The sequence below is a fragment of the Haliotis rubra genome, unplaced genomic scaffold, assembly GCF_003918875.1.
Source record: "Haliotis rubra isolate DU_JTF1 unplaced genomic scaffold, ASM391887v1 Scf113, whole genome shotgun sequence".
NCBI classification, from domain to species: Eukaryota; Metazoa; Mollusca; class Gastropoda; order Lepetellida; family Haliotidae; genus Haliotis; species Haliotis rubra.
Genome location: NW_025765037.1, coordinates 803,440 through 817,107, shown reverse-complemented (window position 1 = coordinate 817,107; position 13,668 = coordinate 803,440). Strand labels below are relative to the sequence as shown.

Here is a 13,668-nt window from a genome sequence, read left to right as displayed (position 1 = left end):
AAATTCGGTTGAATTCAATAATTACCTTTTTTCCATCCATAGATGTGCTAAGGACTGGGTATGTAGGTATTCACAAGTCATGTCTAAATCGAGTGATTGCGCTGATAACCGTGTGTTAACCACTGCTGCAGATATTCATAATTCTAGTGAATTGCTGAACGTTTCTCACGAGCAGGTCGATGTACCAGGGGTGAACGCCGGAGGCCATAAGAGATCATCGTCTACTTAGCTGACCTCATTGCAGATGAAGAAGACCAAATCTTCATCTTCGCAGAAAAAGAAGGCTACTACCATGAAGACTTCAGCGAAGTCTAAGATCAGCTCTACACAGAAGACGAGGTCTTTCTCAGCCGAGATTGTTCCTCCGGAAGAAGCAGATGTTTATGATGATCCACCCATCCTCATACCTGAAGTCCTATCGTCAGTAAGAAGACAAAGTCTGCTGCTACAGCTACATCGACATTGGTATCAGCGCAGACATTGACAGAAGACCTACTATCAACGCAGACATCGGGTACCAGCAGGGGTGGAAAAATCCCATTGCCAGACGTCCGACTCCAGTGTTTTTTCCTGTCGGGCAAGCAAATTTGTATATCACATTGTACTGGTGTCCAGTTGACTTTCCAATGTTAATTATGTTGTTTATTTAAAAAAATCAACAAGAAAACAGCCCGTATAAGGGAAAATTATCAGGGCAAGTGATTTTACATGTGCCACTGTACCGGAGTACACTAGCAATTTTAAAGTTTTTTCCTCCCCTGTACCAGAGATAGCCCCAGAGAATGGTGCAAAGAAGTCTCCACGCAGGAAGGAATCAAGGCGTTCTCCCGAACCCTACAGACGTTGCAGATATGAATCGTCATCTCCATCAGACTCTGACGCCCATCAAGAGCCTGCGCGAAGGCACTCCTACAGAGGGGAAGCTACGTCCAGGAATCCACCTTCACGAAGGTCTAGAGAATTATCTCAACCCCCCAGGAAGGATTCAAGATCACATGGGATCGATCGCCTGTGCGAAACTCATCTTATAGATCATCCTATAGAGACTCAAGTCGTCGTGCATCCTTAAAGCGAGAGATGTCTAAATCAGGATGAAAGTGAAGGCGTCTTCTCCGATACGGAAATTAACTCCTGGATCGCCAATGGCTTGGACTTATCATCACCTTCTAAGGACACAGATGAGGTGTTTACCTACAAGATGTCCAAAGTTGATTTCGACACACTCACCTTTCCACCGACCAACCCAAGTACCAGACAACCTCAATGCAGCTTTTGATAAAGCCACCAAGTCGCAGAGTCAGCACATCCTGACATTCAACGCCAGGAAATTCCCTCTACATAAGATGGAACCCTTCCTGAAGGCTCCAGAGGTTGATGATGACTATAAGATTATCACCGATTCCTGTCAAAGAACATACAAGATTGATGATAAGAAGTTAGCGCAGCTGGATACAACCACCAGACGTACTTTCTTCGGATTAGCCAGATCGAGGGCTATCAACGAAACACTCATCTCGAAGTTCAAGAATTCCTCGGCCGAAGAAGACCGGATGATATACTCCGCTCTACTTACGAAGAAGAGAGACCATCAATTTATGTCGGAGCACCTAGTATCCACCTCAGCGGGCTTGACTCTCCTGAGAAGACAAGGGTTATTGTCAGCATGCACTTGGAGTGAACGCTTCACCAAGTCTCTATACAGAACCCCATGGTCATCATCTTACATCTTCGGAGGAGGAATTGAAGAAGTCCCCAGAGAAGTCTCTCATGACTCTAGGGAAGTTATGATGATTAAATCCATCATCCATCGACACTTTGGCTAACGTGATTCGTCAGACGTCCCAACGCTACTCCAGCAAATCTAAGTTGCAGGAGTCTAGAGAGCCAGAGAAAAGAAGTATTCCAGTATGAAAGGAGGAAGAGGCTCCTTTTGTCGCCCAACCAGAGCTCCTAGAGGTAACCCCGGAAGAGGCCGAGCACCCAGGGGTGCAAGAGGAATCAAGCATTGAAGGCCAGGTTTGGAACTACTGGAGTCTTCCACCTCCAGCCGTTCCTGTACAACCTTGGACAGTGGGTGGATGTCTTCAACGGTACTGTGGGAATTGGGGAATACTACAGGAGGACTACGTATCCCAGATACTGCGCAGAGGGTACAAGATACAGTTAGAAGCCACTCGCCCGCTCACAAGCAACCCGATGGCCTCCAACTACGCAGCCGACCAGATAGGAAAACTGGACGATTCTATCAAGGCCCTACTCGACAAAGAGGAAGTAGAAGAGTTAGATCAAGATCTCATCACGCCAGGGTTCTACTCCTCAATTTTCCTGGTACCGAAGAAGAATTCCAAGGAGAAATTTCGGCTCATCTACAACATTAGGAAGTTCAGCCGGGAGTATCTACGCAGACCAGCAAAATTCAAGATGATACATCTTCCTCAGCTCCGACATGTCATTTGTCCAGCAGACTACCTCGCCAGCATAGATCTGCAAGATGTGGACCTCCACATCCCAATCCATCCGGAATCAAGGAGATATCTACGATTCCTCTTTAACGGACGTCATTTCCAATGGAAGGTCCTGCCATTTGGAATATCGTCGGCCCCCTGGTTGTTTACTCGAGTGACAAAGCCCATCAGTATATATCTACATTGTCGAGGTCTATGCAGTGCTTTCTACCTGGACAACAGGATTCAAGCTAATCAAGATCCCAGTCAACTCAGACTGCAACTAGATTTCACCATCAGGCTGCTCACTCAACTAGGATGGCTAGTGAATCTCCTCAAGTTGGAACTGGAGTCGAAACAAGATCTGCAATTCCTAGGAATTCAACTCATCACACCAGTGAATCGTATAGTCGTTCCAGAGGATCGTTAGGTCAAAATACAACAGATGATATCTCAAGCATGGCTCTCTCCGTTGACACTATGTGCTTGGCAAAGCATGCTCAGTCTACTCACCTCAGCTCAAGACATGACTCGCAGAGGGAGATTAAAGTTGCGCCCACTGATCGCCCTAGCAACAGCTGCAAGGATGTCAGAAATACATGCTCTAGACTTTGAACGAACACAATTTGAATCAAGACATCGTACATCTGGGACTCAGATGGGATGTTATTGCCAAGAACCAACTGCCCAGCCAGCCTGACAGTTCCACATCCCAGCGCTATCTACAGTCCTTGGGCCACAGGATACACAGGATCTATCCTTATGCCCAGTTAGAGCACTTCAAATCTACTTACAAAGAACTAAAACAAGGAGACGAATATTCAAGCGCCTATTCATCCCCTTATCCACTGAGACGCCCACGGAAGTGGAGTTACAATAGATAACTAATGGAATATTAGTATATCTAAAATCCACACGAAAATGTCAGGTTGTGGTCCCCCCAGACTCATCAGAGAGAGGTTGAAAGAATCTTCAACAGTGCCATCATAAGTTCCCAAGGGGGGTAATACAGGACATAAATCTACAACCAGGGAATCCAGAACGTGGCTTGACCCACCACCGTTTCTGACGGATTCTGCAAGCATAATAAGCATGAGTCAGGATAAGGAAAAATATGTAATTTTCTGACTAAAATTGATATATTATATTTATCCTGACTCATGAGGTTAGCCCTCCCAACCACCTCTCTTATGGTACTCTGGATTTCCCTGTAAATCTGGGTGTTGGGCTTACATACGGAGAGAGTGACAAATATGGCCAATCATGTGACCATTCGGGCGGCAAAAGGAGGAAAGGGACGCTACTCCTGGGTGAGGGATTTTATGTCCGCATGTTTAAAGGGAACTTCAAGGGATTTCAAGTGTTCCACTATCATTCGCAAGAGGAAGGAGACAAGCATAATTAGCATGAGTCAGGATAAGGAAACATTACTAATTATTCTGGGCAATCGTATAATTAAGAATCGTTCGGCTATTTCACTGCTGATTTCTGCGAGTTACTTTTTGTAGCATCATTCAATATGTTAAAGCTGTAATAAATTTGACCATTAGCATGAGTCAGGATAAGTATACAATAGTCAGAAAATTACATTATTGCCCGGAAATGTTTTTAGATGTTTTCTTGTTTGTCTAAGTTGAAAACCATTAAATTTAAAAATGATTGTTGAACCCTGTAAATCTGAACTCGTGGATCAAAGCACTTGTTTACATGCCCTCAGGACACATTTTTTACAGTGATATGCAGCATAAAACATTTCTATTTTTCTAATTTTGCAGTACGTTGCTGGAAGTGATCAAGAGAAGGGAAAAGTCCAAGAAAGAGTTGCTTCAGTTAACAATAGAAGTTTTAGAAAAAAGGTGAGACAGCATGTAGCAGCTTGACCTGTCTAAGAATTTCCTGCTTGTCCTTCCTGGGCCCTGTTGCACCAAGCTATCGTAACGCTAAGTTGATCGTAACTTTCATGCTCCAACATTGGGGCCCTGTTTAGATAAGCATACTTGGAACACTTACTGAACATTTACATTTGTAGTTAGCTATAGTAGAGACAGGAGATTCTGAAATGCAATGATAAACAATTTGTTTGCCTTTTGCTTCTACTAAATGTTGATAGTCTTTGTCAGTTTTGCAAGCTGGCGTGGGTTTTTAGATACCATTTCTTCATGCTTTTAATGTTGTACAGACCTTGAGAACATACGCTGACTTTGTTGAAATGTAGTTTCTTGAGACCTATTAGTTGTGAATATGATTTGCTGCTGTTTGGTAGCGATTGAAACATTTTATCCTTGCTAATATGGCATACCTTTGTGTTGCAGGTACCAAAGTGAAGATTTTGATGGCAAGTTGTTAGCTCATGCTGAAGCTGAGCGACATAAGCATCCGTCTTTCATTCCACCATTTAGTCTCTCAAAGTCTGGGGAGTGGGTCCAGGGGGTGAATGGGGTAAGCATGGAAACATTTGTCATATTTGTATGGGAGTTAAACTTGATGAATTAAGATGTTTTCATCATGCATTCTTGCTAATGATATTTCTTACAACTGATTTGCATAGTAATTATTCGTAATGGAATTGATATGATATACTTTAGCTTACCATATGGTGGCTGCAATAAAGCTGATGCACTTTTAGGGGTTTTTTCTCTGTCTCACTATAGAGATGCTTGCCTTATTTTGTGATACCATTTTTGTTCATTCAAGATAACATGATTGATTTAAAAGAATACTTAGAAATCTAAAATCAAACATACGTTGATTCCATGTGAATTCTTGATAAGTCCAAAGACATAAACGTGAATTGAATTTCTTATTCTATTTATGTTGTTACAGGATATTGCCCCCAAACCCAAGAAGCGAGCATATCGAAAACGGAAACAATCCCAGCAGCAACAGCATCATCACCATCACAACCACCATCATCAAACGTCCAACATTACCTCATCCCACTACAGCGAAGTGGACATCTTGCATCCAGATATAGACAGCTCTGATGATGACGGGCTTTCTCCTGTGAGTTTTCTTATTAAACGTGTATCCTTTGCTGTGTGTCAACGTTTACTTATGTATAGAGGGGAAGGAGAGGCTCAGCGGTGTACAGCACCACTTTTCAATGTGTAGAGTTGCCTCCCTTGGGCACGCCCAAACCAGAAAGTCTTGTTTTTCCCAAAGTGATGAACATCTAAGATCTGCATCATTTTGGGCTTTTCTCCCACATTTCACTGACATGCTCTCATATACCTGGAATCCTTTCAGAATGGTGTAAGTGCTAAGAACTTTGTGAAACGGAGCCCAGTAATGTTGTCTTGTGCTCTTTGCTTAATAAGAGCTAGATTGAAATAAGGCTGATAAGTGTAGGGTAATTGATAGTTTGTCACAGTTGAACTTAATTTCCTGTATGAAACAAGATATTTTTAGATATTCTTACAAGATCTGTCCTTTAATTCCAGGGTATGTCTCCATCAGATCATGAAGATGAAAATGATCCTGATGGTCCATTTGCCTTCAAGAGAAGGAAACATTGTCATTATTTCACTGTAAGTATGTCTCTTTTGCAGTAGACACTCTGTTGGTTTTGTATGCAATCTCATTCTGGAATTGCAAGTGCACAAATCTGTTTTTACGAAGAATGAATTTTCTTCTGGATTCTTATTTTGTGAAAGGATTGTATGGCATGTGAAGATTAATATTTATGAGCCAGAAGAATATCATTCTGTGCTTCCCTTATGTTACTTTTGGTCAGCAGTTCAGCATCATTTACCGGTGTATCCGGGTCATTCAAAGCCGATTCATAGTTGACAGAATAGTAAGGCTGTTGATGGATCAAAAATGTAATTGATCTTTTTAACCATAAGAGCTGCTTGTTCTTAGATATTTGTAGTAAAGAATTGATGAAATTCCTATATTTCTAATAATGTGTATGCTGGATCTTATTGAACTCTTTCTGACTTTCAGCCAATTACATCCACGAAAATCACAATAAAAATTAAATTGAAGTATTGTATTATGGAACAAGGATAATTGATTTCATAATTTAACCCACAAAATCATTATTTTTGCAGCCTCTCATGGGTCGTCAAGGCAACTGGTCCTGGTGTAGTCCTGATGAAGGTGGCCTTGGTGATAAAAAATACAGATATTCTCTCATGTCACTACCTCCTCCAAGAAACTGTGTTGGGTTCTCCAGGCGTCGAGTTGGCAGGGGTGGGCGGTAAGTTGATCAAGTTCAGTTGAAATAAGATTATTAAGTTAGGATAGTTGACAGATGTTTTGTATCAACTGTACACACTGAAATATACTAGCTGTGAATACCTGCAATATTGCTGTAGCGGATTATAGCAATATTTACTTACTTACCCTGAAATAATAAAATCAATCATTCAGAAACTTTTATTAAGAATACTAACACAAAGTTTAGGGTTGAAGGTATGGAAAACGTTGGACTGTGGTAAACAATTGTAATCAAATTTGGGCAAAACATGGCTACTTTAATGGTTTCAAGAACTCTTTATAGTATCATTGCGTATGAATGTTTGCTGCTATTGTTGATTGTTTCACTCCTAAGGGTACTAAGCTTCAGATCAAGTTAGGGCGTTGGGGTTCGATTCCCCACTTGGGTACAATGTGTGGAGCCCATTTCTCTACCCCCCAACATGATATTGCTGGAATATTGCTAAAAGCTGCGTAAAACTAAACTCACTCACTCACTCACTCACTCACATACTCACATACATCCAGTTCTATGTGGTTGAAATAGTCTGAGATAATACGTGAATGATTGATGTTGCTCTTATGATCATTTTGTATTGTCTTTTTATGGTTGTCAGGCAATAGATGTTTTAGAAAAGTTACCAGTCCATGTTGAGTCAGGCTGATGATCGCCAAAGGTTTGAAGGACACAATTTGAGTAGATAAAAACAGACACTGCTGTCTGTTAGCTTTATTGTCTTGTAGTTCTACAATGTTGCATTCCTTTCATATCTAGAGTCATTCTGGATCGAGCTTATACACCCTGGGATGACGGCCTAGACAGACTCGACCTAGGTGATCCCTCACATTCACCTGAAGTGCTCGGTGAATATGTCACATATATACGGGGGAAAAAAATGTAAGTCTCAAAAGGCTTCTTCTTTTTTCATATATTGTTTAACACTTGAACCTTTAAGTCTTGGTAAAATAGCAGTGGTCAAAATTTAAGAGTAAGTATCAAGGGGCCGATATTAAATACTTAATGGTCCCTAGATTCCTTAGTAACAAGTTTTGATGTTTTACATCACTTCTTTTTTGTTTACCCTTTTTCTCTATCTCTGAAGCTGAAATTTAAGTCATGACTTGCTTGCCTGTAGGTATGTGTTATTTGACATTTGCTATCAACTGTACATTTATTTTCAGTCCTCATTTTCGTCCAAAAACTCCGCCCCCTGACAGTGACTCTAGGCATGGTAGTCGGTCACCGTCAAGTACTCCGGTTTCTGTCGAGTTTAACTTTGAGACCTACCAGTCTCATAAAGAACAATTGCTTGAAATGAAACGGGAACAGGAGGAAAAACTGCTTCAACTTGAAGCGTCTGAGATAGACTCTTCTGTGATTCTTGGCCAATCTTTCTCATCACAGCCAACTTCAAGGTTTACATTGGACTCTGCCAGTGCCGAGTTTGCTGTGAGTGCAGTGATGAATTCTTCTCAGCTTCCCAGTGCAAATATTGGTGCTACAACAACAACTACTACTACTACAACTACATCCACTTCTTCATCTTCATCCTCATCGAACAATATAACAACTACCCCATCTGTTTCATTACCCCCCCCGTGTCAACATCACCATCATCATTGTTGTCGGCGTCACTAACTGCACCGCCAATTATTGTGACGACACAGACGACCACAACACCACCAACAGTTGCTGTCACAACAAATGGACCATTGATAGACAGTAAGGAATAGTTAAAGAATGATTGAATACCTTACCATTGATCACAATTTAATAAGGGTTTCGGGGGAACACTTTCTTTGTAAACTGGAGATTCTAGTACTTTCAGGGTCGGGATGGGGTTGATGTCATCCATATAAAGGCTTTCAGAAAGATGGAAGTTAGATAACTGGAAGATTAGGTCAGGTTCTTTTTGTACCCCTCTGATGTGTAAATTGGCATGGCTCCCATTAGCAAAAGCTGTTAATACACATGGTCTTTCAGAAAGAAGTCTAATCTAGCAAATGCTTTTCTCGACATAACACTCTTTTAGTCTAGAAATCCAATTAAACCCCCGACTCAGCTCCCCAGAAGTACTAGAATTACATTTGTTATATTTGACCAATTTCTAAAAGACATTGTGTGTTCAGAACAATCAGTCTCAGTATTACTGACTTCCATGTTAAAATGTTATCTCGTTATTTGACAGAGTTTAGGGGCTTTATTGTCGGAGAGGAACTGAAGTCTGTGAACTCTCAAGTTAGAAACTATCTGACTTCTTATGATTGTTAATTTTGAATGTTTTCTTCAAACTTTAAGCTATTTACATCCATATGTCTGTTCAAAAGGTATGATGGATGTATGAACTAATTTAGTGGAATGTAAGTAAATGTTGGTGTGCGTTGAGGTTGATGCATGTGACATCCTGTGTTCTTTTCATAGGTAAAACAAGTGGACTTTCAACCTCACCAGCAGCTAACATTCTTCAGTTAAACTTCCCTCTCAATGTGTGTTCAGTGACAACGGCAGCAGTTACAACAGCTTTGACAGCAGCTACGTCAGTGAAGGTGTCCTCGGCATCGACGTTCATGAAGCCATCTGTAAACAACAAAGTGATGCCAGCCAACACCAGCACATTCAAGCTGTCAACAACACCGGCCACAGCACTCAATTTGCTCAAGTGAGTTGGATACTACAACTATTACTATATTCAGACTCTGCATAACAGTTTGCCAAAATCACATTAAAAAAGTCATTTACTTCTTGTGTGTGTTCTCTGTGAGGAACTTAACTATAATTCGCTTTTAGACCTTTTCAATAGAACACCAGCTTCTATTCCATTAGTGTGATATTTGGGATGGACAAATACAATTTGGATACATGTTGATCAGCTTCATGGCAACAAATTGCTGCAAGATTTCTGATTTGCAAATTTCAAATCCCTGTCAACCCGTGAAGATCCTGGTTAGAAATGGTCTTCAGCAACCCATACTTGTCATAAAAGGCAACTAACAGGATCGGGTGGTCAGGCTCGCTGACTTGGTTGACACGTGTCATCATATCCAAATTGTGTAGATCACTAGATTGTCTGATCCAGACTCGATTATTTACAGACCGCTGCCATATACCAGACTATTGCTTAGTGCTGCATTAAAGAAAAATCAATCAATCAAATCCATGTCAGTCATGTTCCTAGATTTGTCAGCACCAAGTTGTGGGTTTCACCAAAGTGGGACTGTTCAAAACTCATCCAATCAGAGATTATTGCTTCAAGTCTTTCTAGACCTTGAAATCACTCAATTTAGAAATTCATTATTTTTCATTTATAGACAAAACCATGAAGACCACAATGCTGTGAGCACTTTCAACAAAGACCAAGTTTTGCCAATGGATGTTACTTGATGGTTGGAGAGAGTAGTCTTCTGATTATTTACTCTTCAACAGTGAGCGTGCGCTGGTACTGCCACCTGCGCGTGGCTCACACTCCTGCCCTACCAGTCCGACTCAAGATGGAGTTGGTGTAGTGCCAGACGACGGAACTATTCATTACAACAGCCATGCATACAACCCTGGCTGCAGTGCAACACCACATGTAGAAAAACATGCTTCGGAATGGGCAACACTCATTGTATTGTTTAGAATGTTGTGCATATATTCTTGTACAAGTGATATGGGGACTAACAACAGAAATACTTGTCATGTGTGAAGTGCTTATGATTAAATCTAGATGCTACATGTTACAGCTGTTGTCCAGTTAAACACCCATTATAGTGATGCTGCAATTCTACGGGTAATTCTATGGAATGCGTGTGTGTGACATGTAAATGGAATGTGTAATGTTATTCATCTTCTACATTCTACCTTGTCTCCATGGTCGACTGCTTGACCATTACTTCCCATTGTGTCTCACAAGCAGGGATAAACAGGTTTCTAGTGCTTGACCTTTACTTATGTGTATCACAAGCAGGGAATGGATGGCATCAAGTGTTTGACCATTTACTTCCTAATGTGTATCACAGGCAGGGATAGGCATCAAATGGGTATTGGCAATCGCTTATTCCAATTTGATAAGATACTTGAGAATTTTAGTGTTACAAATAATTGAGTTCTTGTTCGAATCATGTTAGAAAATAAGATTCCTAGAATTCTTGGACAAGGTATGTTGCAATCATGTCAGTACTGAAATGATTGGGCAGATCCTCAAGTTCATATATTTCTTGAAAGACTCAGTTATGTATTGAAAGTACATTATTATTCTTAAAAGCAAACCTTGCCTACAAGAACAGACAAGTACTCCCATTATAGATCATGAAACCCTATGTGCATGGAATCCAGTGTGCCAAAAAAAAATCACTTTAGCATCTGTCATTGACTAAGTTCATCCTGTAGACTGCCCAGTTATTCTTGGAGCTGTCAATGTAGGAAATACAGTTAACTTGTGAGAGAAATTGTCATATCAATTTGAGAAAATGATGCTGTAAGGCTTCACCTAACCAGATCCATTAAGACACACATGGGGGGGATCTGCCACTCAAGGGAGGTAACTATGTTGCCTGTTCCTGTGAAGGGTGGATTTACTTGACAATTTCTTATTTCCCCCCCCCTACATGAACGTGATAGTAACTCTTATTGAAATATGTTTAGTTTGTGCTTAATGATCAATTGTAATGTTATTTTAAGAATATATGCAAGTCAGGCATCAAAATAATTTTTCTCACATGTAAAATGTTTTTTGTCCATTTAGCTATCCACCCAAAGCAGTAGAAAGAAGGTACATATGTAGAAGCACTGTACACACGGGCTTGCAAGTTACATAGGGAGCACAAGAGAAAAATCAAAAGACATCACAATATGATCATTGACAGAAGCTTTCACCATTATCTCTAACAGTTATTAGTGCTTGTGTCGTGCCCATCAGTCATATTGTATGCTCTGATAGTCATCTTAATAAGAATACTTACTAAGTGAACAGTGTGTAAATAGAACTAAACAGAATTTCTATGCATTCATCTGGAACAAATTCTGAAAAGGCAAAATTGGAAATGTCTGAAAACATATGTTTTGCATCTTGACCAAAAAAAAGTTACCATAAGCAGAGTTTGTTTTTGAATGTGATTACTGAAGAAGAATGTGAAATTGTTAGTGATTCTATGAAACTGAGAATGTTGTGATTCTCTGTGTACCAGTTAGTGAGATGTGTGAGAGTTGCCACATACTGTGTGGCAGTTTGAGTGGCATTGTATCAGCAGAGGCACTGGAACGCTGATCTGGAACTCCCAACACACACATCTTTTAACATAACTGTAAATAATTTTAGATTTTAAATAAGGTACTATTTTGCCATCCAGTTAATATTTCCCCCTTTTTTCTCCGAGGGAATAGGAGATTTGAGGTATACTGCAAAAAACAACATCAAAACAATAGTTAAGGACTACCTGTTTCTTTCTCATGGGTTACTGACGACAGATAATCTTTAATAGTGTGAAAGAATCGGGTCATCCTTAACGTTTGTTTAGCAGTATATTTAATATATCATAGCCTGATAAATTTCATATCCTTTCTAATAAAGATATATATGTGCAATGTTAGTAGATGTAAAAAAAATATTTGGAGAATAACAAATGAAATTTTTCTTCAAAGTGAATTACACTTTTTAAAAATTCCCTGCTCTCTATAAACCAGTTCTTTTTGTAGAATCAGGAGGCGCTACAATATACTAAAGTATAGATGCTGAAGTTCTGTATTCTGTTTGTTACACACTTCCTAAGTGGCTTTTTCTTGTTGATGTTATGTAACATAGATGTATGTTGTCAAATGTTGATTTTCTGTTAGATGTGGATATAGATTAGGGAGCACTGAAAATCAAATGCCGAACACAATACTTGCTCTGTGTTGCTCTAAAATATATTTTGGATATTTCAGAGAAAAAAAATGTTCTTGTCTTGAAATGATAGTTTGTTCATATCTCCAATATTTAAAATTGTAAATGTACGGGATGATATGTCAGTGTTGTCCTCAGAATTCCCATTCCTCTTGTGAACTCAGCTGATTGGAATCATGTAACATGTATCACTGTTAAAGAATTGTACAGTCAACTTTGGTTGGACATGGAGAAAAACAAGGTCCAGTTTAACAAACCCAAATCTCATCCCTAAGCATTTTAGACAAAGGATAATGATATATATTTTTTCTCTTTCTTTCTTCTTTTTTTTTTTTTTTATTTTTTTTTTTTTTTTTTATTTATTTATTATTTAACTCTGAAACAGCAGACAGAATCATTAGTTATTTGGTAATAAATGTATCAAGAGTTGACTGTATGTCGAGGAATTATTGAATTTTACTTTCAGAAATGCAAACTAACTCATGTTATTGTAAAGCTCATTTAGCAGTAATTTCTTGTTGGCATGGAGCTTAAGACTGCCAACACATTTGACATACAAACTGCTGTAGGTCCACATTCCATGTAGATATTTAAGTTGTTAACCATCTTATTTTCAGCGTTCCAATACCTTGCAAACCTAGTCAAATCTCAAGTCATATGTAATTGCTATTCTGATATCTTCATAGTCCTAATTTTTGCAGCAAATTCATGGTTAATTTTTTGGTGGTTAAAAATCCATAAATTTGAAAGCTTGTAATACCTTATTAACTGTTCAGATATCATGGATATAAGGTTGTCAGCAACCAACAAAAGCAAAGATAACTTGAATCTATTTTGTTTTGTTTTTTGTTTTTTGGTCTTCAAAATTGTTTAAACAAATGTTAAGACAGAAAATTGTCAGTGGCTTTGCATCTGGATACAAATCTGGCTGTGGTCATTTTGAGTCCATAATGCCACAGGCTGACTTGAGGTTTGGCTTGTACTTCTGTAAGCTAGCCGGACAGACTGTTTGACGGAGAACTTGCTGAATGTAGAATGACGATTTCCTTCAAAGCACGGCTGGGTTAGAGATTGAGCAATGATCTGTGATATTGGGGGTGTGAGTGTATGCACACCAGGTTTTCATGAGAATAATAAACATTTGTACAGAGTCGAGAAACAAA

General features: G+C 39.5%; 1 protein-coding gene across 2 annotated transcripts in view; it reads left to right on the top strand.

The window, feature by feature from the left end:
- LOC124291259 (enhancer of polycomb homolog 1-like) overlaps window positions 1-13,668 on the top strand; it is a 25,894-nt gene extending 12,226 nt beyond the window's left edge. Inside the window, exons 7-15 of one of the 2 annotated variants that reach the window (XM_046728212.1) lie at window positions 4,220-4,300; window positions 4,757-4,883; window positions 5,268-5,447; window positions 5,885-5,971; window positions 6,497-6,645; window positions 7,420-7,542; window positions 7,827-8,367; window positions 9,142-9,304; window positions 9,954-13,668. In XM_046728212.1, coding sequence (XP_046584168.1) covers window positions 4,220-4,300; window positions 4,757-4,883; window positions 5,268-5,447; window positions 5,885-5,971; window positions 6,497-6,645; window positions 7,420-7,542; window positions 7,827-8,283 — 1,204 coding nt within the window. In that variant the 3' untranslated portion in view covers window positions 8,284-8,367; window positions 9,142-9,304; window positions 9,954-13,668. Of the gene's footprint in view, window positions 1-4,219; window positions 4,301-4,756; window positions 4,884-5,267; window positions 5,448-5,884; window positions 5,972-6,496; window positions 6,646-7,419; window positions 7,543-7,826; window positions 8,368-9,066; window positions 9,305-9,953 lie in introns of both variants that reach the window. The other variant, XM_046728202.1, reaches the window with a different exon arrangement.